We start from the raw sequence: 24,718 nt of genomic DNA on the forward strand, positions 1-24,718 counted from the left end.
CACAAAGGGGTCTGGTATATGAACAATATACTACGGCTCAGAGCTATCCTTAGGAATGATGCATGGCTGAGTGCCTGGACACAGCGCTTAGCCATGGTTTATTGGCAATATACCACAAACCCCTGATATGCCTTATTGCCATTATAAACCGGTTACCAATGCAATTAAAGCAGTTAACACACAAGGGTGTGTGGTATATGGCCAATATCCCACAGCTAAGAGGTGTTCTTATGCTTGTCACACTGCATAGTGTCTGGACAGAGCTTAGCGGTTGTATATTGGCAATTTACCTTTTGTGTTTTTTAACCTGTTATGCAATTAGAGCAGCAAAGAGTGATGTGATGTCATACCAATGGCATACCTATTAACAGCTTTTAGGTGTGGTATATTGGCCATATACCACTCTGCCTCATGCCTTATTGTTTATATATACCACAGCTGTAAGCCAATCAGCTTTATTATTTAAACCATCAGGTTTGTAAATAGAGATATTCTTCCTGGGTCTTATAGCATTTCTAAGGTAAATAATGATTTGAATGCCCTGATATCACAACCTTATAGAGGCTTTCTTTTCATGACAGAAAAAGATAGAAAGCTGCTTTTACTATAAGTATGCCCCTTTTGTCAAGTGGATATTTGATTTAAAATAGATTACTACATGGTGTGCCATTCCTCTGGTCAAATACGATTATATCCAAATGGGTTACATATTGGATCTTTTCGCCTCAATGCATTATGCCAATGTTGTGATTTATTAATGCAGCAAGATGCCTGTGACAGCTGTCCATAGCAAAGTTAAGGTATTTGCTGTAAGTCCAGCGGGAGGGTGACATCTAGTGGAGCACTTTCTAATAGAGACTAAGCCATAGACCACTACGTGTCAAGGCAGGCAAGGGGAGAATCTCAATTGGTTCCAATTGTCTCTGCTCTTCCATACCACACACTTTGAAAAGGGTAAAGTTAATCAAGGAGTGTAGCCTAGAGTAAACTAAATGATGCTTGTTTGAACCGATTTAGGATTAAAGGAATGTGTAGATTTTTCTCCTTTTATTACATTTTTTTAATTTTAAGTAAGCACCTTAAAAGTATAGTACTTTGAGGTATCAGCATGACAAGAACGACTGTGTGATGGTCTTCAGAGCATAGTCTACGTGTCGCGATCTTTGAGTCTCCAGAGCATGCCGGGAGTTAGTGTGATGAGGCAAGAATCCAAACGTATCTACTTCACGAAATTGGGAGGGGAGAAAACGGTGTAAAAATGAAAGGAAAGTGAGTACGTTCGTTTTGCCCAACCCACTCTTGTCTGATTCCTTAGCCGATATTTGCAATGACGAGGGGAAAAATAACGTTGAATCGATATTTAGACTGCGCGTCTGAGGCGTGTTCGCAAGAGCAGACAAGGGTGTTGAATGTCAGTGTGTAAATTCCTATCGTACACTAGCCCGTGTAATAATCATTGGCCTCTATAATTATTTGGGCCATACACATGATCTTATTGACATTTTGGAGGTAGGTGTGGGTGTGTCAGCCTCAACCATCTGCAGCAGTCTTCACCAGCGTAACTACTGAGGGTACACACAAGAGCCCTCAGAAAACAGTGTCCACAGAGTAAACGAAAGTACGTAAAAGACTGCAGAGATCCGGAAAGAGTAATTGTGGATAGATGAGACTAACCTGAACATGTACTAGTTATGGCAAGAAGAAAGTGTGAAGAAAAACAGAACTGCCCAATATCCACAACTTACCTCATCTGGGAAATATGGTTGAGGAGGGGTTTTGGCTTGGGAATGTATGGCTATCATTGGATCTGAATCCAACAGAGCATTCCTTTCACATGCCTTTCACATGTGAAAACGCAGAAAGGCCCTGCCACAAGCAGGAATTGATAATGGCTGCAGTAAAGCCCTGGCAGGTCATCTCTGGAGAAGATTGTGTCTGGTGATGTGTAGAGGTCACAAAGTTCAGGCATTCATTCTATGCAAAGAATATGTGATCATAAACTATAAATTAGTACATAATTGTACTATATGTTAATCTGTGAGAATAATTTTGGTACTCTAAAATGGGGGGGGGGGGCACTATGTACCAAACATGCTGTAATTTCTAAATGGATTGTCGGATATGGATAAAAATACCCATGTTGTGCCATTTCCATAAATAAACACTCCCCTAGAACGTCAGACGATTGTGTTAGTGGGGTAGTGATAGCATGGAATTATGACCCAACCAGTGCACTGTTCTGAAACGGTTTATTCTGAATTGCCAAGGAAACATAATAGGTTAAATATAGAAAGAATCACATAAATTAATATGTTCCACCGTTCTGAATTTGTTTGAAGATACAAAACCCATAATCTGTCATAGTTTGCCTGTCAAAAGAACTAACAGGGAAATAAGAAATAATGTTGCCGCCTGGGCTAACGCAGCCACAGTAACTCAACAAAGTTTTGAAATGATCTCTGCACTGTAATGTATTGATATTCAGTAGTCGGTCTCACAAGTCAATCCCATTAACAATAAGAGACAACATGTTGACCCTGTTGCTGTTTGCGCTCTCGTATTTCACTGCAGATGGTTTGGATCTATGTAACAAAGGCCTTTTCTGAAACATGAGGGCCTGGGACCTGCCCTGTATTCCTGCTGCTCTTACAGTACTTGTGAATTAAAACCAAATGGTTCTAATATAGTTTGGATCAGGTATGAAATACAGCTTCATCTGTGTTTTTGTGCGGTTTTGTGCTGTGAAGTAGTTGATTTTGTGATTCGGCCTTTATTCGCCCTCTGTCCACAACCGTTCTGCTTGTGCAGAACAAAAGACTTGCAGTCAGGAAATGCCCCAGCCAATCAGCTGCAAGCTTACATCCTGCCAGTGAGAACAGGCCAGTCACAGACTGGCTTCTATCCTAGCAGCCGATCGGCCAGCCTGGAGATCCGTGGCTGTGCTGTGAAGCAGGGTGAGGACTGAAAGGGCTGTCCTCCATGTTTTAATAAGCATTGACATATAACACACTGAGTTTGTTAGCCATGCATCCACAGAGGTAAGCTTGATTTTTATTCTTTCACTTCCTCTTTAATAAGCTACCAGCTACTGTGTGTCTGTGTTCTGTGCCTCAAAAATACAGGTTTATCTCGAGAAAGGGAGAGAGAAGGGGAGAGCCAGTTAGTCCCCACAGCACAGAAGTGGAGCCTGGCAAGAGAGCACAGCCCAGCAGGCTGCCTCTATTCTGACTGTATGTCCCTGGTCACAGGGGATCATACCTTTTTTTTTCTCACAGAATTCCATGGAAAGAGGAATATGTCCCAGTTGGAATATGGAACAGGATTGATCAGTTTGGCACGTCTGTTGTCAGGTTGCAAGGGTTTATGACTCAGTCACAGGCCTGTACAATCAAAATGGAAGGTGTGGGAGGGTAGAGGGTTGTAGGAGATTGAGAGAAGGGATCCCAGTTGGTTTAGCAGATGGCAAAGAGAGCTCAACAATGATAGCATATCAAGAATGATTTAGGCCTGTAATGGGTATTATAGAGCAGTTTTTTAAACTTACAACCTTAAAAGCAATGAAGAAATCTTAACTGAGGACCTTTTATAAGGACTATTCATTTAAGAAAAGGAATGTTCTCGAGTCATGGCTGGACAGTCATGATGTTTTTATAGACTTCTGTTTAAACATAAGAGTAGTTTTTGCATCTTCTTTGCATGTGGAATTATTGAACAGGTTTTGCCAGCATACTTTTAACATTTAGCTGAGCTAATATCTCTTTTTGATTATTTATCTGTATTTCTGGTAAACATGTTTTTTATTTCATAGCTTTCTTTTCTGTGGAGTGGCAGCCATTTCAGAAAGCTTCCCTTTTCTGTGCCTCTGCTCTAGGCACTCTGGATGTTAGTGAAGCCTGACAAGGGGAAGCAGGGCTGTTTTAGAGAGTCTTGGACAGACATAATAATTGGACAGATATAATTATACCAAAAAGAATATAAGCATCTCTATACTTTAGGTTTTGTCAACAACCATGCAGCATTTCAGCAGTATACCAGTGTGTCTGGCAGGTCATTGAAATTGAAATGACATGCTTCAAATTGATGAAGGGAGTCAAAACACAGATAAGCCTGACCCCATAATGGTTTATCTTTATGCAGTAATATACCAGCAAACCTTTTCAATCACTGCCATTTTGTGAATGGTCTTTGGTAATGCCCTTAATCTCTTTATTCCAATCTGGCCTGAGGACTTGAGTTGCAACCATTGACACTGCTTCCCACTAATAACAACAAGAAAACCACAGTGGTACTTATTTTGAGTAATTCACCACTCTGGAGTAGTCTGACCTTTACTAATGACCTTCATGTCATTTAGATGTGTTTTCCATATAAAACTGTTCATGTTTTGTACATTATAATATTTTTAATGGCAACCCATGTCCTTATTTACCTAGAAATAAAGATCTAGGTTTTAAGTGGCACTGGCAGAAAACAATTATATAATCCAGTAATAGCAAGAAAACTGTTTGATTTGAACTTCTGATAATTTGAACTTTTAACAGCCTGATGGACATCATCTTATTAGCACACTCTACATGCACATGAATGTGTTCAAATTTGTTTCCCGTCAGAGCCTGTAATATAATGTTAAGTTAGTGAACCGTCGGCCCAAACTATGGGGATTGTTGTCATCAAATGTGGATAGCTGAGCTGTCAAGCTCTGCCTTTAAGTATTTTTTGATTGGTTTACCTGTAATCTTAGTTGAATTTGATAAGGGAGGCTTTCTTACAGTTTTCTGCTGATCAATTCCCACAACAGGCCATGCTGTCAGAAGGCTCTCAGTGGTGCAGGGATAGCATTTGGAGAGGACTCAGGGTGTCATGTTATCTTCAGTTAGGGCTGGGCGATAATTCGATAAATAACGTTATCAACTTTAAATAATTCAATAATGAAAATAACAATTTTGCTAATAATTTATTCCGAATAAGAAAGGATATTTATTTTGGGATGTAGTTATAATGCTACACACAGGTTTTATTTTATTTGCACTATGCCAATTTAAATTTTGTTTTAGAGATTAATATTGTTATATTTTGTACGAAACAAACCTGTTTTCTTTCTTGATCTCTTGCATTTAACTTGAAACTTGAACAGCATATTAAAAAACAAAAGGTTGTGTTTTTTAAAGTATATTTTAAGATTATAATGACGACAGATTTATCGTAATTAATATTGTATCTGCAAAAAATATTGAATATATTGTGATGTGAGTTATGGGCCATATCGCACAGCCCTATATTCAGTCACCTTAGGAGTTGCTGTGCTCTCTTGATAACTGGGGGAATACATGGTCTACGGCAAGACCTCAGCTAAGTGAATGCAAAGGAATTTAAAATTGCTAACTCATCTGTAGCCTCGTAAATGTAAATTGGGTTGTGTTTCACTTCTGCTTCCTAAAGTCAAAAATGATCTCCTTTGTTTCTCTGAAGTGGTTGTTGTCCTGGCACCACAATACCATTTTGCTTACCTCCTTGTAGGCTGCTTCATTGTTTGCAATGAGGCCAACAAATTATGGTGTTGTGTGCAAACTTGATAGAGTTGGTGTCGGGCAGAGCCATGCAGTCGTGAGTGTACAGGGAGTGGAGGACAGGGCTGAGGACTCACCCCTGGGGGGCCCCAGTGTTACATGTTGAAGATCCGTGAAGATACACGCCGGCTGGTGAATCCCATTTGCTTGGTAGCTTTGTAAGGCCTTCGCTCTTTTGAGTGTCCCTCATCCGCCTAGGAGAGTGAAAGCGCCTGGTCATCCGGAGAAGCAAGACTATTCCTGGTTGGCCCAGTGTCGTATGCCTCGGAGGTGAGCACAGAATGTGTTGAACTCGTCTCCGAGGGAGGCATCATGCAAGGGGATTGAGCCTGGCCCAGGTGAGGAATGCACCTTGCATTTGAAAGTCTTGCAGTTACCATACTAAGTAGAGAGGTAGCTTGTCAAGTTGCAGGCGTACAACGTTTTAAGGTTCCGCAGGCCCACGTCTATTCACTTTAGCCTCCTAAGTGGAAATAGGCTATGACTCATTCTGTCTGGGTGTGTGTGGACAATGTTAGTTTGTTGTTTGGGATTTGGACAACAAGGAGCTGTGAGCTCCCCTTCAGCTCTATCAGTGTGAATGAGGGTGTTCTCACCCTTCCCTTTCTTATAGTCCGCGATCCTTTGTCTTGCTGATGTTGAGTGAGAGACTCGCTTTCCGACAGTCTCAAAGTCATAGTGAATAGGCCTACTCCCGCCACGGCCTCAGAAAAGTGTATGATATTGATGTTGAAGGAGAGTGAACGGCCCTCACCACCTGTGGACGGCCCACCAGGAAGCCCAGAATCCAGTCGTAGAGGGAGGTGTTCACTTTCAGAGTCCTGAGCTTAGTGATCAGCTTGGAGGGTGTTATGGGGTTGAATGCTGAGCTGTAGTTGATGAACAGCACGCTCTCATATTGTGGGGTTCTTCTTGTCCGGGTGGGGGTGGGGGTGGGGGCAGGGTGAGATGTGACCAGCTCTTCATAGCGTTTCTAAATCATGTGTCCTCGTGCACAGGGACCTTGGACTAAGGTAGTCTGCTTAAAGCTGGTTCATTTTACGGTCTGGGTCAGGGACAGATTGAACATGACTATGAAGACACCTGCCAGCTGTTCTGTGCCATGCTATTTCGTCCAGCCCCATGACCTTATGATAAAAGTACCTTCATTTAAAGGATTTAAATATGTGCCGGATAGAAAAATGACATGGCCGTCTGGAACAGCAGGTGCTAGAAGCAAGCTAGGAAGCATTTAGCTCATCTGACCCCTAACCCCTAACCCTTGCAGCTGGAAGTCCCTTTGTATTCTGTGATGGGTTTCAAGCTATGCCCCATCCCGAACACCAGAGAGGGCATCATAGGATTCTACAGTATCGTAGTCCTGTTTTGATGCTTCATAGCTCTTTGGACATTCTAGTGGATTATCTTCCAAGGGACTGGATTTGTGTACATATAGCTCAGTGTGGATGATGCTGCTTTTGATGTAAGGCTTCTGGTTAATATATACATACATACATACATACATACATCTTCTTCCGCTTCACCCGGGGCCGGGTCGCGGGGGCAACAGTCTAAGCAGAGATGCCCAGACTTCCCTCTCCCCAGACATTGTCATTAATGCATTTATTAATGAACCCAATAACTGCTGGTTTAAACTAGTTTAATCCAAAAATTCCAGTATGGATTTTGTAAAATGCATCTCTTGTACTTCATGTTTACATTTTTGCTTGTTGGCAGGAAACTGGGGAATAGAGTTGTGGTCAGATTTACCAAATTTGCTACAAAGATTTGCTACATTGCCGTTCCTACTGAAAAAGAATCAAATAGTTATTGTACAACCATGAACAGATGTTTTGTTTGGTATGTGTGATCAGTGCCAAGGTGTGTCGTTAAGCTATGAATTAACATTTCTAAAGAAGCGGTGCGTGTTGAACCCAAAACCCAGTACGACAGTATGTGTTCTGGTAAACGTTTGGCTTTCCGATTTAAAGGTTGTGTGTACATTTTATTTCCAGCTAGCAAGCATCAGGAAACGACACTAATCATATTTCTCCATTAGCTGTTGTCCAGTATGATATAAAAGACAGGCTGGCCTGACACTGGACCATTGAAGATGTATTTGACCATGGTAAAGTATCAGACAGGGAAAAATGTGTTGGCAGCCCGTTCTCCAGTCTAAACCATCGCCATCCATTTTGATTCTGAGGCCTGTGACATTTTCAGTCCTGTCTTTGTGCTCGGCATAAGGCCTTTCCTGCATTCCTGTGAGCTGCTCTACTGGTAAGCTGTGTGTGCTCTTTACAGCAGCTTCCCTCAGCTGGAGCTCAGTGTGCTCTGCAGGCAGGGAGTGGATGTCTTCAAAATGGACGCCACCACACACACTGCCTCAGAGCCGTGAAGGGAGAGGGAGGGAATCTGATATGTTCCCTCTCTGCCTGTGTAACTGAATCCCCCATGTTTTTGAAAAATGCACACAATCAGTAAGGACTATACAGGCTTTGAGGGACTGAGGGACTTGGTTCCAGGGATTTTTTGATAGTGAGGAGAAATCCTCTCTGCATTGCAGCACTGTGTCTGCGGAGAGAGGGGAGAAGAGAGCCTGTGTGGCACACTGAGCCGGCCGCCCAATCAGGCAGCTCCGTGTGGCGCTCAAACCAATCAGCAGCTCACAGCCGAGGTTAAAGATTGACAATCGCATAGAGAGCAGCAGGGAGAGCAAGGCCCTTATGGAAAATTCTGCACCCATCTTTGTCTCATCCCCCACCGGCCTCACTAATTGAAAAAAAAGAGAGAGAATAAAAAAAGGCTGAAGAATCTATATTCTGTGCGTAAAGAGAAAAAAAGGTATGCTGTCAATTTCCTACATTGAAGCATGAGTGTTGTGTCAGAGAGGGGCGGGGGGGGGGGTTATATAACGACATATTAATGCACATAATGTATTTTCTGTTATGTTTTAACATCAGGAAGGGTGATGGTGTCGGCAGATTGGGAGGTATTGATTTCTATAGTGTGTTTTCAATGTTCCATCTGTCTCTGCTCTCCTGGCCTGGGGAGAAGAGTTTGTTGCTATGGGGGACTATGTCTGTGTTGGCAGGCTGTATCAGAGGTGGAGGCCGGTCAAGCCACTGTCTCTGTCTTTACAGATGTGGCTGTCATTTTCTTCCCCTGAGATGGAGGGAGTAGAGAATAAAGAGACACAGAGGGTGATGGAGATGTGGTGGAAAAGGAACTACATTTGATGCTATTACAGGGAGCCACTGTCTATGAATTCAGATGTCTCGCATTCTAATTACGCTGTTCTCTCCAAGAGCTAAATAAGAAACTGGTGAAATGGAACCCATCTGAGCTGTGAGACAGTAGCTTGTTCCGTGGCGTCAAAGAAAATGGCTGAAACAAGGGGATCGACAGATTAGTGTCTGAAATACCAGGGAAGTGATGTTGATCTGAAACTGTGTAAAACGTGTTTGACGGTTTGTTATTGACTGTATTCTTGTTGGCTTTCCTTCAAGAAATTACCATTTAAATTCCAAGAGTGTGCATTTGCCTAGGTCATCATTTTAAAGGAGAATTGGTTTTCGATCGGCTTACCTGGTTAAATAAAGGTAAAAAAAAGACAAAACATTTGAATCGTGCATTTGCATAGAGCTGGGGCTGTATTTGTGCAAGGACATTGAAAAAGGAATGTTGGAGTTGCTTCTCCCTTAAGGGATATGAAGGGCATGAGTGTGATGTTGCAGACTTAAAGGAACAATCCACTGAAAAAAACCTTATTACACATATTACTATTTAATGCATTTCATTTGTCCACTGTTGATACAGTTTGAAATTGTTACGCCTGTCAACAGTAATGTTTTCAACGTATAGCACTTTCATGAAGTGCACACCATCATAATGATTTTAGGTGGGTCCTTTGGTATTGGGAATATGTTCGTATTAGAGGGAAATGACCATTGCATTGTAGTCACCGTGGAGTTATAGAGCTGATCGTTCTCCATTTCCGTTGGCTTCTGTTCAGCCTTGACCCGTCTCAGATGTCAAAGTGTAGGTTTGAGGCCCAAGTGCGGTAGACCTAGGAGCCACTGGTCACAGGAAGGAAATGATGGCTGATATTGCGTAAAAGGGTTTTAGTTCTGGCCCGGTTGAGTCATCCTGAGTTTGAACTAATTGTTTGTTCAATTTCAGCTAAGTACAGACCATGACATGTCATTTCCTGAAGATGAGGTGAGAGATGTGTAGATGGAATTCATCCCTATTTTCTGAAAAGCCTGGCTTTCCAAAAGCAGATCTAGTACATTTGACACAGTTGTAATGAGACAATTCAAGATTATTGGTTGTGTTTAACCTGTATTAAACACACCATCAGTTTGAGATTTTAAGTCTTAACCTTAGGACACTGCTTAGCTAGACATTTCCCTTCCCTCAATAAGAGAGGGCCTTTGCTTTCCATAGCCAGCTTCCAAGTGAACAGCATGTCTGTGTCCAGTCAGGATTGGTTTAGACAGAGTTTGCCCCCAGGCCCGAATGGACTCTCGTTAGAAGAATAAGCCCATTGTAATGAGCCTAGAGAGAGTGAGTCTCTCTTCTTCGCAGGTCAGTGTTGAAGCACATCTTTACAGCCAGACTGGATGGTGTCTTTACTTCCAAACATGCCAGATCTGCACAGTTAACATGTGTGAGACTTATTGGAATTGCAGCCGATCCTCTGATACTGTGTGACCTGCCGGTGTTGCTTAGTAGGTAGTTACGCGAAACATACTGCGGATGTCAGGTGGAAACCTAGCGAGGTCAGTCTGTGGACGCCATCGGACTCTCTATAGTCTGGGAGTCTTCTGCAATAGGTCTTGTCATAACAGGGCGTTGATAGTGCCTCTCTTTTCTCTGCGTCAGTGTGGCTGAGGAGGAGGTGAAGACTGAGTCGGAGGCAGTGGAGGGGATGGAGATTGCTACACGATCCAAAGGTGGGAAAAACACTAAAAGCTGAGCTGTACTGTAATTGCCTTTAACTGCGTGGGGTGTGTTGTCGGTGACAGGGTTGATGTTACTGATCTTGTGTTCGGTGTATTGGGAACCAAGCAAGGTACAAGATGCTTCTGTTACTATTGCTGTGCTGTCTTATCGCTATGGTAACTGTTTTTATCTGCTCTGTATGAAAACAATGGAACATCTACTGAAGGCAAGTACCCTTCTGACAGAACATATCAAAGCTGTCGCATTAGCTTGAGTGACCTTTGACCTTTCCCTAAAGTTTTAGACCCTGTGCCAGTGGAACGGGCGGCGCAGAAACGCAAGGTGCCCAGCCCTCCTCACTCATCCAACGGCCACTCCCCAGCTGAGACCTCCCCCAGCCCGGTTAAAAAGAAGAAGAAACCAGGAGCGGTCAGCAGCAGTAAAGACCAGGTGCAACATCCCCCTCCACTTTCCTCACTGCTCCCCTGGATTTGGACTGTTGGCCTTTCAGAGGCCGCCGGTTTTCTTTTACACTGTCCTACTGAAAAATGTATCTAGAATGTTGGGTTCCAACTGAGCATTTTGGTATGCCATTGGTTGGGATTATTTTACACGTGTGAGAACAGGGTGTACATTTATTTCTAATGTTAATGTAAGCTTATATTTCCTAAAACAATTAAATAATGGTGTGTTTTCATGCATAGTCTTGCCTGCTGAAACTGTGGATGCTTCAGCCATTGCTCACTCACACTGAGACTTAGTAATAATTAGCATGTTTATGAGCTTTCTAAATGGACAGTTATAATGACTTGGGCCAGTAAGCACTGGATCAAGACTTGTCTCAGTGCAGCACAGTAATGGGTGTGAGCTAAACCACATACTGCTTCTCAGATCCAATCAGTAAGCGATACTAAAGGCTAGTTTCTTAAATTGGATAATATAATATGCAGGGATTTTCCTTTCATGGCAGGAACAGTCAGTTATCATTGTTTTAGTGCCTCACAGTATGTCCTAATGCAGGCTGCTCTTTGTTTTGGACACTTACAAAATAACTTCTGTCGTCGTTCCTTTTGTGCTGGCCTTCTTTCTGCCCGTGTAATCTCACGCCTGCTTTTGAACCCCCCAACTTTGTGTTTCTCTTGCCTGCATTTCAGTCAGAACTAAGACATGGTCCCTTTTACTATGTGAAGCAGCCATCACTCACCACAGACCCTGTTGATGTTGTACCGCAGGACGGGAGGAATGACTTCTACTGCTGGCTGTGTCACCGCGAGGGCCAGGTGCTCTGCTGTGAGCTCTGCCCGAGGGTGTACCACGCCAAGTGCCTCAAACTGCCCGCAGAGCCCGAGGGGGACTGGTTCTGTCCCGAGTGTGAGGTACTCGCTTGTGGGTGTGACCTGTCGTCTGTCGGGAGGAAAGCTTCCAGAACCCAATGTGTGGGAGGGAGGGAGGTTTTTAGGCTAAGGGGTTCAGAACTGACTGATAGGACTGCATTGGCTACCTCAGATTTAAGAAGTCCAAATGTTTTAGGTAATACAGTGTCGGGAATAATATTAGTCGCAAGAAATTCTGATTGTGTTGGCTGTCAAGGCGGTAAAACGAGGCCAGTGGTAGCATTGTTTCAGACTGCAATGGACCTTTGAGGCTGACATCGTGCTCTCTACCTCTTTTCTTTCAGAAAATAACAGTTGCAGAGTGCATAGAGACTCAGAGTAAAGCAATGACCATGCTAACGTTAGAGCAGCTGTCTTACCTGCTAAAGTTTGCTCTCCAGAAGATGAAACAGCCAGGTGTAAGTGCACTGACCTCCCTCCTCTAGCTGACTCATCAGTCCTGGTAACACATCAGGTCTGGGCTAAATCAACTGTATATAGGATACTTACTGCAAAGGCTTTTGCTTCTAATTTTACCCCTCCCTACTTTGCCACGGAAGAACTCTACTTAAGTCTACCTTTTCAAACTGTTACCATTTACTAAATGCTTTGACATATTGATGAGTAGTTATCCATGTTAGAAGAATTCATACAAATCCAGTGTGGTGAACTCAAGTCTCACGCATACCCAACAGAACGGTCTTGTGCTGGCTGCTATGGTCTGATTTAAAGACCACTCAATGCTTTCTTATGGTTTTGTTTTCCATCAGAGATGGTGTCCATTGCCCCTGCCCCCAGTACATTGGACACTGCACCCTACCAACTGATTTACTATTCTCAAGAGTCTGAAGTATCTTTTGGTGTTCTGGTTATAGAATTGTTACGTGTGTCATTAGCAAGGGAGTTCTAACAGCACTAAACCACCCCGAGCCTTTTAAGCCAGACCTTTCCGCTACAATGGCACAAAGAGGAAAGGAACCATGAACCAAGGGTGCAGTTTGTAAAGCGGTGGTGTGGTGAGGATACAGTTGCCCCTCTTACTCTTTTTCAGGACCAACCACGCTCGTCATGTCACTCCCCTCATGCAGCCGCCCCGCAGAGAAAGGCTTTTAATTGGGTAATCAATCCAACTCACTAAAAAAAGACCCCATCATATTTTCCCCTCATTTTTTTCCTCCTGTTTGGAGTGTTCTTTTTGTTTTGTCTGTTTTTAGTTGCTGTCGTTTGTCCTGGGTTGGTAGAGTGTGTGTGTGTGTGTGTGTGCGTGTGCGTGTGTGCGCGTGCGTGCCTGTGTGTGTATGTTGTGGTGATGAAGATCATACAATGAAGGAACAATCCTAAATTGAGATACGTGCAAGCAATTAAAATCTTAGTAAAATGGATAATTAGATGGCTCTATGAACAGACAGCATTGCATGTCTCAAGTTAGGATTTGGCCCCAGCAAAATGTATTGGAATATGAAGGGTCATTCACAGTGCATCTCTTTTTCATTCCTTTCCCTAGACGGAACCCTTCCAGAAACCAGTATCTCTTGAACAGCATCCAGACTACGCAGAGTACATATTTCATGCCATGGACCTTTGTACATTAGAGAAGGTTAATGTTCTATAATTATTATTATTTAAAATAATAAACTGGATGGGGGTAGTTTCTCATTGACCTTTTATTTTTCCAGAATACAAAAAAGAAAATGTATGGGTGTACTGAAGCTTTCTTGGCAGATGTGAAATGGATTTTACACAACTGCATCATTTATAATGGAGGTTTGTATCTGTGTTTACCCTGAAATATATATTTATTACTTTTCATCAATAAATGGTTTGCAAATGCAATTTTATGACTAAATAAGATGTTCTTATTTCAGGCAATCATAAGCTCACCGCCACAGCTAAAGTTATAGTAAAAATCTGTGAACATGAGGTGAGTATGCAAAGGCTGTCCAATATTATTTCAGAGCTTCAAAACAGGCTCTTGCTACTCCTACAATGATCATTTTCTTTCAGATGAATGAGATTGAGGTCTGTCCAGAGTGCTATCTGTCTGCTTGCCAAAAGAGAGATAACTGGTTCTGTGAGCCATGTGTAAGTTCTGTTACTTAAACATTCTTGCTTACTTGCATCAAAGCCCGTGCAAAACGAGTCGTGCATCTTATATCGTACATGGTGCCTAGTGTATACTGCTGAATCAGTGTGGCCTGTCTATGGTCTCAGTATGGTGTAGTTACTAGCTGTCATTCACTTTGCTCAGAGTAATCCACACCCTCTGGTGTGGGCCAAGCTGAAAGGGTTTCCATTCTGGCCTGCCAAAGCACTGCGAGACAAAGACGGGCAGGTGGATGCTCGCTTCTTTGGACAACACGATAGGTAGTTTCCCTTCATTCAATGTTCCCTATTTTCCCTTTTGATCTTCTCCTCAGTAAGTTTGGATTTGCCAGCTCTGTCTCGGTCTTCTGACAGTCCTGGCTTTGAATTGTTCTGTTCTTCTTCCAGGGCGTGGGTCCCCTTAAACAACTGCTACCTCATGTCCAAGGAGATTCCCTTCTCTGTAAAGAAGACTAAGAGTATCTTCAACAGCGCCATGCAGGAGATGGAGGTCTATGTGGAGAACATGAAAAAAAAGTTTGGAGTGTTCAACTACGCCCCCTTCAGGACGCCCTATACCCCTGACAACCAGTACCAGATGCTTCTGGACCCCGCCAACCCCTCGTCCGGCTTGGTCCGGCCCGAGAAGCAGGAGAAGATCAAGTTTAACTTCGACATGACTGCGTCCCCCAAAATGCCCTTGGCCAGGGGCATGCTGTCCGGTGGGGGAGGGGCCATGGGGGGAGTTGGGGGGAGTACAGGCCAGAGGATCTCCCTGACAGATATGCCCCGCTCACCCATGAGCACAAACTCCTCTGCTCACACAGGCTCTGATGGAGAGCAGGACAACCCAGACAAGGGCCAGACTAGAGCCCCCGCAAGCCACTTCAGTGCAGGAGAGGAATCCATGGACTGCACAGGTTGGTACTGCACACGGCCTCTCTGACTTTCCTGACAGACAACAGAATATACTGTAGATACTGAAAAGGCTGGGTTTGCTGTGTTCTTTTTTTCAAGCATTGTAAACCCCGGACGTGGATTTTCTTCAACATACAATTACCATAATGGGGATTTTAACTTTCTTATTAAGATCCTATGAAGAGCATGGCATTAATAGATAACTCGGAACTCTCTCTATAGCATCACCAGCTTCGACACGACCCGGTTCTGCTTCTGGTGCCAAAGACAGCCCTAAACCGGCCCTGTCTCTCGTCCCCAAACAGGAGAAAGCAGGCTCCACAGGGAGCATCCTTAACCTAAACCTGGGTGAGCTGCCCCCCCCTTGCACTCTCACATCTCAGTGGAACGCCGTTTGAGTTTTGCGCGTCAATAAAATATACGTTAAATGACACCCTAACCTACTGGACAATAATCACTTGAGTACAAACTATTGTCACGGAAGTCTTCAACGTGTACATTGTGGCCAGAAAAAAGCTGGCTGCTGGAAGCAAACAATGATCTACTGTACAAAATAAAATATCAAGACAACATTGTCGGCTTCAGTTAGATGACTAGCAGGGTGTCGTCATTACCCGACTCATCATTTGTATTCATGTTTTGGTTGTTGGTAATGTTTAGATCTGATCCATTTGAGTAACATTTCTGTGGCTATAGTAGGCTGCTATAATGACATTAGTTACCTTTTGCTTGGGGCATCAGGGCTTGTATGCTGGATTGTTTAGTTTGTTATAATTCTTGTTACCTATCTATATTTATGTTAATGTTCAACTGTTTAATGAAACAGCCGAATATATAAACATGAAGCTAAATCATTGCTAAAATGTTGCTGTTAATAATCGGTTTCTAATTTGAATCATCCAGTAGTGTTATTTACCATGTTCATTTTAAAACACAAAACCCAATCCGCGTTCCATATACCCCAATCATAATCAGTGCTCATCTGTTAAGAAAACCTGGGTATGGTTTCAAGTCTGCAAAACAATATCAATAAACCCCAGAAACCCTAAAGTATGCAGAACCATTCCTACTTGATTCAAATTCAAAAAGCTTTATTGTCTATCACATTATGATAGAAAATTGTCTTAGGTTAGGGGCTCACATACAACTTAAAAACATGCACTCATAAATAACTCACATGGATATACAATAAAACACAAGAGTTCCATAAATAATACAAGCCAGTGTGCAAAACTGCATTAGAAATTAATGACCGTCTATTTAGCCTTGTTTAGAATGGATATTGCAGTGGCAATGAAAGAGTTTTTGTAAGTTATCTTTTTGGCCAGAGGTGCTCTGAAGCTGCGGCCTGATGGGAGTAACTGAAAGGAGTGGTAAAGAGGGTGTGAAGGGTCCTTAGTGATGGATTCTGCCTTTCTCTTTACTGCACGTCTGTAAAGGTCTGACAGTTGGCTTTGAGTGGTGCCGGTGCTTTGGGTTGCATGCTTGATGATTCTTGTGAGCTTTTTCTTGCTTTTCTCTGTTAGGAAGTTGTACCAGGATGTAATGTTGAATGTGAAAACTGATTCAATAAGTGACCGGTATACTGTTGTTAAGATGTCCTGACATTAAAACCTTTCAGCCTTCTCATTAGAGGAACGTGCGCTGTTGGGCCTTTTTGTGGATCTGCATGTTGTGTGAAGGTCAGGTGGTGGTCGATCTCAGTGCCCAGATATTTAAAGATCTTGACCCGTTCCACCGCCTGCCCCTCCAGCCTGTGTGGTCCAGAGAGAAGCGTGAGGTGTCAGGTGCCCGGCTCCCCCTGCAACACAGCCCTTTGGGCTTACTGATTTTCAGTTCCAGGGAGCTCTCCTGGGACCAGAGGACCACGTTGTCACCCCTGGTCACCCCTCTGAGCCTGGATCCTCTCTAGGTTTCTTCCTAAAATTCTGCCTTCTTAGGGAGTTTTTCCTAGCCACTGAAATTCAACACGACTGTTGTTTGCTCCTTGGGGTTTAAGGCCGGGTGTCTCTGTAAAGCACTTTGTGACAACTGCTGTTGTAAAAAGGGCTTTATAAATACATTTGATTGATTGATTGTCCACATACTGCCTATAGGTGGACAGGGAGAGCTTGTCTGTCAAGCGGGCCACCAAGGCCATGTCATCAGCAAACTAAAAAGGGTCAGTCCGTTGCTGTTGCAGGTGATAGTGTTTGTTTATATGGAGAAGGAGATGGGTGACAGAACACAGCCCTGTGGGACCCCAGTATTTGAAACAGTGTCGCTGGTTTTATGACTAATCACTCTGACGTGTAGGGGTCTGTCCTTTAAAAGTATTTAATCCATAAAACCAGTAGTATGTTCACTTGTAGGCTGTGCAGAAGTGTGTTTACTTCATTAAAAGCAGATAAAGTCCATAAATAAAATCCTAAAATATGAATCTGGTGAGTTGAGGTGCCTCGCCACTGTATCCAGGAGATTTAGACAGGCGTCCTCAACTCTCCGGTTCGCCTTGTAGGCAAACTGGAGCGGGTCCGGGCTATCACCCACCACAGTGATAAGCTCTCTTGATTGTGTTGGGTTTGCAGCTGACCAGTCTGTTCCCTTGTTTCTCTTTTGTGCTGGCCTGTAAGATCGTAGCAAAGCCGAGATGGACCTGAAGGAGCTGAGTAAGACTGTACAGCAGCAACAGCAGGGGGCGCCACCAATCCTCCCCTCACCCAAGAAACAAATCAGGAGCCGTTTCCAGCTCAACCTGGACAAAACTATCAAGAGCTGCAAGGCCCAGCTGGGTGAGTGACCGACAGAAAATAATGACTTAACAAGATACCAGAAAAATGGAACATTAGTCGATTCATTTGTAATTCTCCAAAGTGTTGCTAAAACCATTGACATGTACCTGATTTCCCTGAATGTTCCGTCTGCTGTGTACAGGTATAGATGAGATCTCTGAGGATGTGTATAAGGAAGTGGAACACAGCGACTCAGAGGATTCTGATAAATCAGATTCAAGTGACAGCGAGTACGCCAGCGACGAGGAAACCAAACCTAAGTCGAACGAGCCGGTGGAGGCCACTGACAACAGAGAGAATGACCCTTCCAAGAGGGGGTCAAAAGACCCTCTGCCCCCTGGCCAAAGCAAGGAGGGCAAAACGGAGGGGCCAGCTACAGCCACAACCATTGCAGATGTGGGGGTAACATCTACCCTCCCTGAAACTTCTAAAGAGAAACAGGTTGTGGATTCCGACAAAGAGATCCCAGAGAAAGCCAAAGCTGCTCCAGCGTCCCCAGTACCCAGAGAGAAGGCACAGGTGAAGCAGGAGACCAGGCAGCCCTCTCTGGTGGATGACTCAGACTCTGAGAGGGAGCTGGTGATCGACCTGGGGGAGGACCAGGGTGGCAGAGACCGCAAGAGGAGTCGGAAAGATGCACATGCCAACAAAGATCCACCAGCAAATAAAACAGAGGGTGTGTGTTCTCCAGTTCCCTACCACAACTTTATTAAAAAAAGAAGGGAAAATGATTATTCAACGAAAACTGTTCAATATTAAAATATATTTCTTTCTGTTGTAGGCAAAGCCCCTTCAAGTGCCCTTACCGTGTCACAAAACCCCACGGTCCCTTCCCTAACCCCCTGCGTGAAAGACCCATCACAGTCTCCACTAGCCATACCTCTAAACATGGTGTCCTTCACTGCTGCTGCTCCCACCACTGTTGGCCCCGCCCCACTGCCCATTGCCACATCCTCAACGGCCCCTGTCGCAGCCACCTCCTCTACCGCCACCGTGAAGAAACAGCGCCCTCTGCTGCCCAGGGAGACTGTCCCCGTGGTGCAGCGCGCAGTGGTGTGGAGCCCCGCCAACAAGTTCCAGACGTCCTCCCAGAAGTGGCACATGCAGAAGGTGCAGCGGCAGCAGCAGAATCAGCAGCCGACCACGCCCCCACTGCAGGCGGCGTCGCCGGGCCAGCCGCAGTCGCTGCCCCAAACGCCGGCGTCAGCAACAACATCGCCTCCACCGCCATCCTCGTCGCCACAGCAGCCTTCCCAAAGCACGCGGTACCAGACCAGGCAGTCCGTTAAAGGTACACCACGGTGTTAGTTGATTGGAAGCTGTTTTAATGCAGCAGCATTCATGAATGTTGTCACTGTGATGTCACTGATCTGTTTTAGAGCAGCAGCATGCCTGAATGTCCTTACTGTGATGTCACTGATCTGTTTTAGAGCAGCAGCATGCCTGAATGTCCTCACTGTGATGTCACTGATCTGTGTTAGTGCAGCAGCATGCCTGAATGTCCTCACTGTGATGTCACTGATCTGTTTTAGAGCTGCAGCATGCCTGAATGTCCTCACTGTGATGTCACTGATCTGTGTTAGTGCAGCAGCATGCCTGAATGTCCTCACTGTGATGTCACTGATCTGTGTTAGTGCAGCAGCATGCCTGAATGTCCTCACTGTGATGTCACTGATCTGTGTTAGAGCAGCAGCATGGCTGAATGTCCTCACTGTGATGTCACTGATCTGTGTTAGTACAACAGCATGCCTGAATGTCCTCACTGTGATGTCACTGATCTGTGTTAGTACAACAGCATGCCTGAATGTCCTCACTGTGATGTCACTGATCTGTGTTAGTGCAGCAGCATGCCTGAATGTCCTCACTGTGATGTCACTGATCTGTGTTAGTGCAGCAGCATGCCTGAATGTCCTCACTGTGATGTCACTGATCTGTTTTAGAGCTGCAGCATGCCTGAATGTCCTCACTGTGATGTCACTGATCTGTGTTAGTGCAGCAGCATGCCTGAATGTCCTCACTGTGATGTCACTGATCTGTGTTAGTGCAGCAGCATGCCTGAATGTCCTCACTGTGATGTCACTGATCTGTGTTAGTGCAGCAGCATGCCTGAATGTCCTCACTGTGATGTCACTGATCTGTGTTAGAGCAGCAGCATGGCTGAATGTCCTCACTGTGATGTCACTGATCTGTGTTAGTACAACAGCATGCCTGAATGTCCTCACTGTGATGTCACTGATCTGTGTTAGTACAACAGCATGCCTGAATGTCCTCACTGTGATGTCACTGATCTGTGTTAGTGCAGCAGCATGCCTGAATGTCCTCACTGTGATGTCACTGATCTGTGTTAGTGCAGCAGCATGCCTGAATGTCCTCACTGTGATGTCACTGATCTGTGTTAGTGCAGCAGCATGGCTGAATGTCCTCACTGTGATGTCACTGATCTGTGTTAGAGCAGCAGCATGGCTGAATGTCCTCACTGTGATGTCACTGATCTGTGTTAGTACAGCAGCATGCCTGAATGTCCTCACTGTGATGTCACTGATCTGTGTTAGTGCAGCAGCATGGCTGAATGTCCTCACTGTGATGTCACTGATCTGTGTTAGTGCAGCAGCATGCCTGAATGTCCTCACTGTGATGTCACTGATCTGTGTTAGTACAGCAGCATGCCTGAATGTCCTCACTGTGATGTCACTGATCTGTTTCCGTTGTTGATGTTCAATCTAGCTGTCCAGCAGAAAGACCTTCAGCTCGGTACGTCGACTTCGGCTGTAACTTTGGTGACCAGTGCCCCTGCCTCTGTGGCCATGATGGCAGCCACCGGAGTAGGCACAGGCCCCTCCAACTTCCCCTCCACCTCTGTGGCAGGGGATGTACAGATCCCCACCGCGTCAGCGGACGTAGCGGCTGACATTGCCAAGTACACTAATAAAGTGAGTACGCCAGGCCTGACTGATGGCTATGTTAAGGATGTAGATTACAGCGTATTATTTACATGTTAGTCTTCTAGTAGACACAGTCAGCACATTCATCTAGGTGGGACAACCCCACCACCCATTCATAGCAAGTACACTTTACTCAATTAGCTATCAGTAAAGTGAGGGCTAGAAAAAATTATTTACCAAAGGCAACAGGTGCACCGACCAACAGTGAGTTTCAGTACTCCAGAAGTAAAATGACAAATGTCTGGATTAATACGCTCGTCTCTTCCTGTTTGAGGTAAGGACAGACTACAACTGTTGTTGAGCATAAACGTACAAGGGTGGTCCTCTACGTCATATTGTTGGAGCGGCTTGCCAAGTAGGATGTAATCCGAGAGTGTGTAGAGCCTGAGATCTCCAGCTCTAAGAGGGTGGAGAGGAGGATCTGATGGTTTACAGATAGATCTAGGAGAAGGACAACAAAGGAAACGGGGTCAGTTTGGGAAGTGTGAAGAGCCCCTGAAAGAGGAAAACTGACTCAGTTCATTGACCTGCTGAAGGCTCACAGTGACGTTTAGGATCAACTTAAAGTGATCTATAGGGTTGAGGAGATCAACCTATAATGACGTTTAGGGGTGAGGAGATCAACCTATAATGACGTTTAGAGTTGAGGAGATCAACCTATAATGACGTTTAGGGTTGAGGAGATCAACCTATAGTGACGTTTAGGGTTGAGGAGATCAACCTATAGTGACGTTTAGGGTTGAGGAGATCAACCTATAGTGACGTTTAGGGTTGAGGAGATCAACCTATAGTGACGTTTAGGGGTGAGGAGATCAACCTATAATGACGTTTAGGGTTGAGGAGATCAACCTATAGTGACGTTTAGGGTTGAGGAGATCAACCTATAGTGACGTTTAGGGTTGAGGAGATCAACCTGTAGTGACGTTTAGGGTTGAGGAGATCAACCTATAGTGACGTTTAGGGTTGAGGAGATCAACCTATAGTGACGTTTAGGGTTGAGGAGATCAACCTATAGTGACGTTTAGGGTTGAGGAGATCAACCTATAGTGACGTTTAGGGTTGAGGAGATCAACCTATAGTGACGTTTAGGGTTGAGGAGATCAACCTATAATGACGTTTAGGGTTGAGGAGATCAACCTATAGTGACGTTTAGGGTTGATCTTTCTGAGTTGACAGCAGAGTTGGGCAGAGACAGCATGTGCAAATGTTCTGGAAAGAAAAGGCTAGGGATACCCATCTGTTGTTTTTGTGGTGTGTTGGTTTGTTGACGAGGATATTCAGAGTTGACAAAGCCAGTGGTTAAGAAGGAGTTGACGTGGGATGTGATTAATGCAAAGGCCTTGCAAGATCATCTTACTCATGTGTATTACAATGCTTTTTCATTTAGTTGAGAAGTGATTAGCCATTGGTCTCTTTGATATTCTGAAATGTTTTACATTACGTCTTTTTCAGATAATGGACACAATCAAAGGAACGATGAGTGAGCTATACAATGACCTTTCCAAAAGCACATCAGGCAATACAATAGCAGAGGTAGGTATCTGCTGATAAGCCCTTTGAGGCCCTGAATGCCACCCTTCATTTAAGAGCTAGCTGTATAACTGCGTCCTTGTCTTTCTCACACAGATTAGACGATTGAGAATTGAAATAGAAAAACTGCAGTGGCTTCATCAACAGGAGCTGTCAGAAATGAAGCACAATCTAGGTAAGGATCTTTGCATTACTTAAGCTGACACTGTAGAAGACCCCGTCTTATCCGAGTCAACAGACTGTCAGTCAACATTACAATGGGACCACTGACAAAGGACAGGAAGTCACGTTGTGGGGAAGGTCACGTTATGTTGTGTACGTGCGCACATGTAGAGTTGACCATGGCAGAGATGAGGCAGAGTCTGGAGCAGGAGAGGGAGCGCCTGGTGGCCGAGGTGAAGAAGCAGATGGAGGTAGAGAAACAGCAGGCGGTGGACGAGACCAAGAAGAAGCAGTGGTGTGCCAACTGCAGGAAGGAAGCCATCTTCTACTGCTGCTGGAACACCAGCTACTGTGACTACCCGTGCCAGCAGGCCCACTGGCCGGAACACATGAAGTCCTGCACGCAGTCAGGTAACACATACCGGCCATATTCAAAGAATTGGTTTGAAAGAAATTGGATCCATTTGACTGTAGGCTCAGTTGTCTTACAGTTGTGTAGTTACAGTATGTGTTTCTGTTCACCTTTTTGTAGCAACAGCTTCACAGCAAGAGCCTGAGTCCGAGTCTACTACAGACGGCCCAAATAAAGCCCCAGGGCAGGCCAGCGGTGGTCAAACCTCCATCAGAGAAATGACAGCATCTGCCTCCATAGACAAAGACTCTAATGTGGAGAAAATCAAGGACAATGTCATGGTTAGTCTGTCCTAACACTGAGCCCTTGCCCTAACACCAAGAAGCAGTCATTACACTTGGACCTGTAAAATAAAACTATGGACACCTTCTTAACTAATGGACACTGACAGTTTTCTTCTGCATTTCTCATTTCAAATCGCTGCTCTGGAGCAATCCAAATGCTTTTTTTGTTTTGTTTCTTATTGATATTTTTCCTCAGTGTTTTTATCCACGGTTGAATATTTCCGAAAAGCTACAAACATTATTTTCCTTGGCAATTATACCTTATGACCTGGAAATCCGAAAGGCCAAAGTTGGGGCATGTGACCACTAGAGGGCATCACTTGTTCTCTCTAACGCATTACACATTACACTCCCATTGCAACCTTACAGAAGCAGACTTGGCATAGAAGAAATTTGATGACTACATCAGCAAGTGTATCTATTATTGTCTTTACTATATATGAATAAACATGTATAGTTTTTGAAAGTGTAAAGAGTTAGACCTTTTGACTGTTGGTCACCTTGCTGACCGAACTCAGTGTGAGTGGACCAGAATGGAATATGGCTTAAGGTGACTGTTGATCACCTAGATGACCGAACTCAGTGTGAATGGACCAGAATGGAACATGGCTTAAGGTGAATGTTGACACACAGGTCTGTGATTTATTTTTTTGTATTGTCCATTTCGTACCTTAATTTATTTTTTTATTTATACTGAAATGTTACTATAAGGTATTTTTTACAGACGTCATGGTCAATGGACCACCTGTTGAAGATGGTTGTGAGGCTTTTTAATTTAGAATATTTTTCTTTCCTCCCTTGTACTCATTATTTTTTTATAATGCAACAGCCATTTTGTCTGTTTTTGACATTTGTGTTTATTCTCTTTCATTTTGTATTGTTGCAACTGAGACATTTAAAGGCAAACACAGACTTAGTTTTTAACAAAGAAAGGGAATAAAATACACCACTAGTTTTTGATTTTTTTGTGTGTGTTTTTCTGAAGAGAATAGAAAAACAAACATTTACATATCTGGTTGAAAATCATAGCATACGTGTATTAAACTGGTCTTTGAGCATCAGGTTTTAGTGCTTCACTACACCTTATTCACTCATCTGCCGGGAAAACCCATTTCTTTCCATAAACTATTGTCATACTACAATCTACTGTAATGGAATCATTCCTTTCCCTGTATAGAAAAGAAACTATCTGAACTCTGTTGTATTTCATGTTGGTTTACATTCTGTAAATAAATAAAATATGTTGTTCTGAAAAGTCATTGAACTTTGAAAAGTCGTTGATCACATCCTATCAGAATAAATACCTAAGGATGGGATTTTTTAAATGGGTTTTCTAGATTCTAAAATGCTTTTAAATAAATTGATGTTCATTTGATTTCCGCTATAACCTAATGAACAAAATCTTACTTTTGGAAAACCATAAACACAACCTTGCAAAAAATGCCAAACTCAGTCAAGTAAATACAAGATGATTTTGCAGGTTTTCCTACTTACAAAGCTTGTAGAGGTCTGTACTTTTTATCATAGGTACACTTCAGCTGTGAGAGACGGAATCTAAAACAAAAATCTAGAAAATCACATTGTATGATTTTGTAATAATTAATTACCATTTTATTGCATGATGTAAGTATTTGATCACCTACCAACCAGTAAGAATTTCGACTCTCACAGACCTGTTAGTTTGTCTTTAAGAAGCGCTCCTGTTCTCCACTCATTACCTGTATTAATTGCACCTGTTTGAACTCATTAGC

The 24,718-nt window shown here is 43.7% G+C and overlaps 1 protein-coding gene across 7 annotated transcripts; it reads left to right on the forward strand.

The window, feature by feature from the left end:
- The first annotated feature begins 1,127 nt into the window (after positions 1 to 1,127).
- On the forward strand, positions 1,128 to 24,226 carry zmynd8 (zinc finger, MYND-type containing 8). Of its 7 annotated transcripts, none has more exons than XM_010881872.4 (21): positions 1,128 to 1,269; positions 10,434 to 10,504; positions 10,792 to 10,943; positions 11,648 to 11,869; positions 12,172 to 12,285; positions 12,918 to 12,983; positions 13,371 to 13,463; positions 13,543 to 13,630; positions 13,732 to 13,787; positions 13,871 to 13,948; positions 14,115 to 14,230; positions 14,357 to 14,868; positions 15,089 to 15,214; positions 17,479 to 17,637; positions 17,780 to 18,313; positions 18,419 to 18,928; positions 20,362 to 20,567; positions 22,032 to 22,112; positions 22,206 to 22,284; positions 22,443 to 22,682; positions 22,804 to 24,226. In XM_010881872.4, exons 1-21 carry the CDS (start codon positions 1,259 to 1,261, stop codon positions 22,977 to 22,979), a joined length of 3,690 nt encoding a protein of 1,229 aa, XP_010880174.2. In that variant the 5' UTR covers positions 1,128 to 1,258; the 3' UTR covers positions 22,980 to 24,226. The 7 variants fall into 7 exon arrangements, with proteins under 7 accessions (XP_010880174.2, XP_010880173.2, XP_019911227.2 ...); XM_010881871.3 differs by lacking the exon at positions 1,128 to 1,269 and adding an exon at positions 2,918 to 3,038; XM_020055668.2 differs by lacking the exon at positions 1,128 to 1,269 and adding an exon at positions 2,918 to 3,038 and having other exon boundaries at positions 11,726 to 11,869.
- Positions 24,227 to 24,718: the final 492 nt, after the last annotated feature.

Source organism: Esox lucius, chromosome 17 (genome assembly GCF_011004845.1).
Source record: "Esox lucius isolate fEsoLuc1 chromosome 17, fEsoLuc1.pri, whole genome shotgun sequence".
NCBI classification, from domain to species: Eukaryota; Metazoa; Chordata; class Actinopteri; order Esociformes; family Esocidae; genus Esox; species Esox lucius.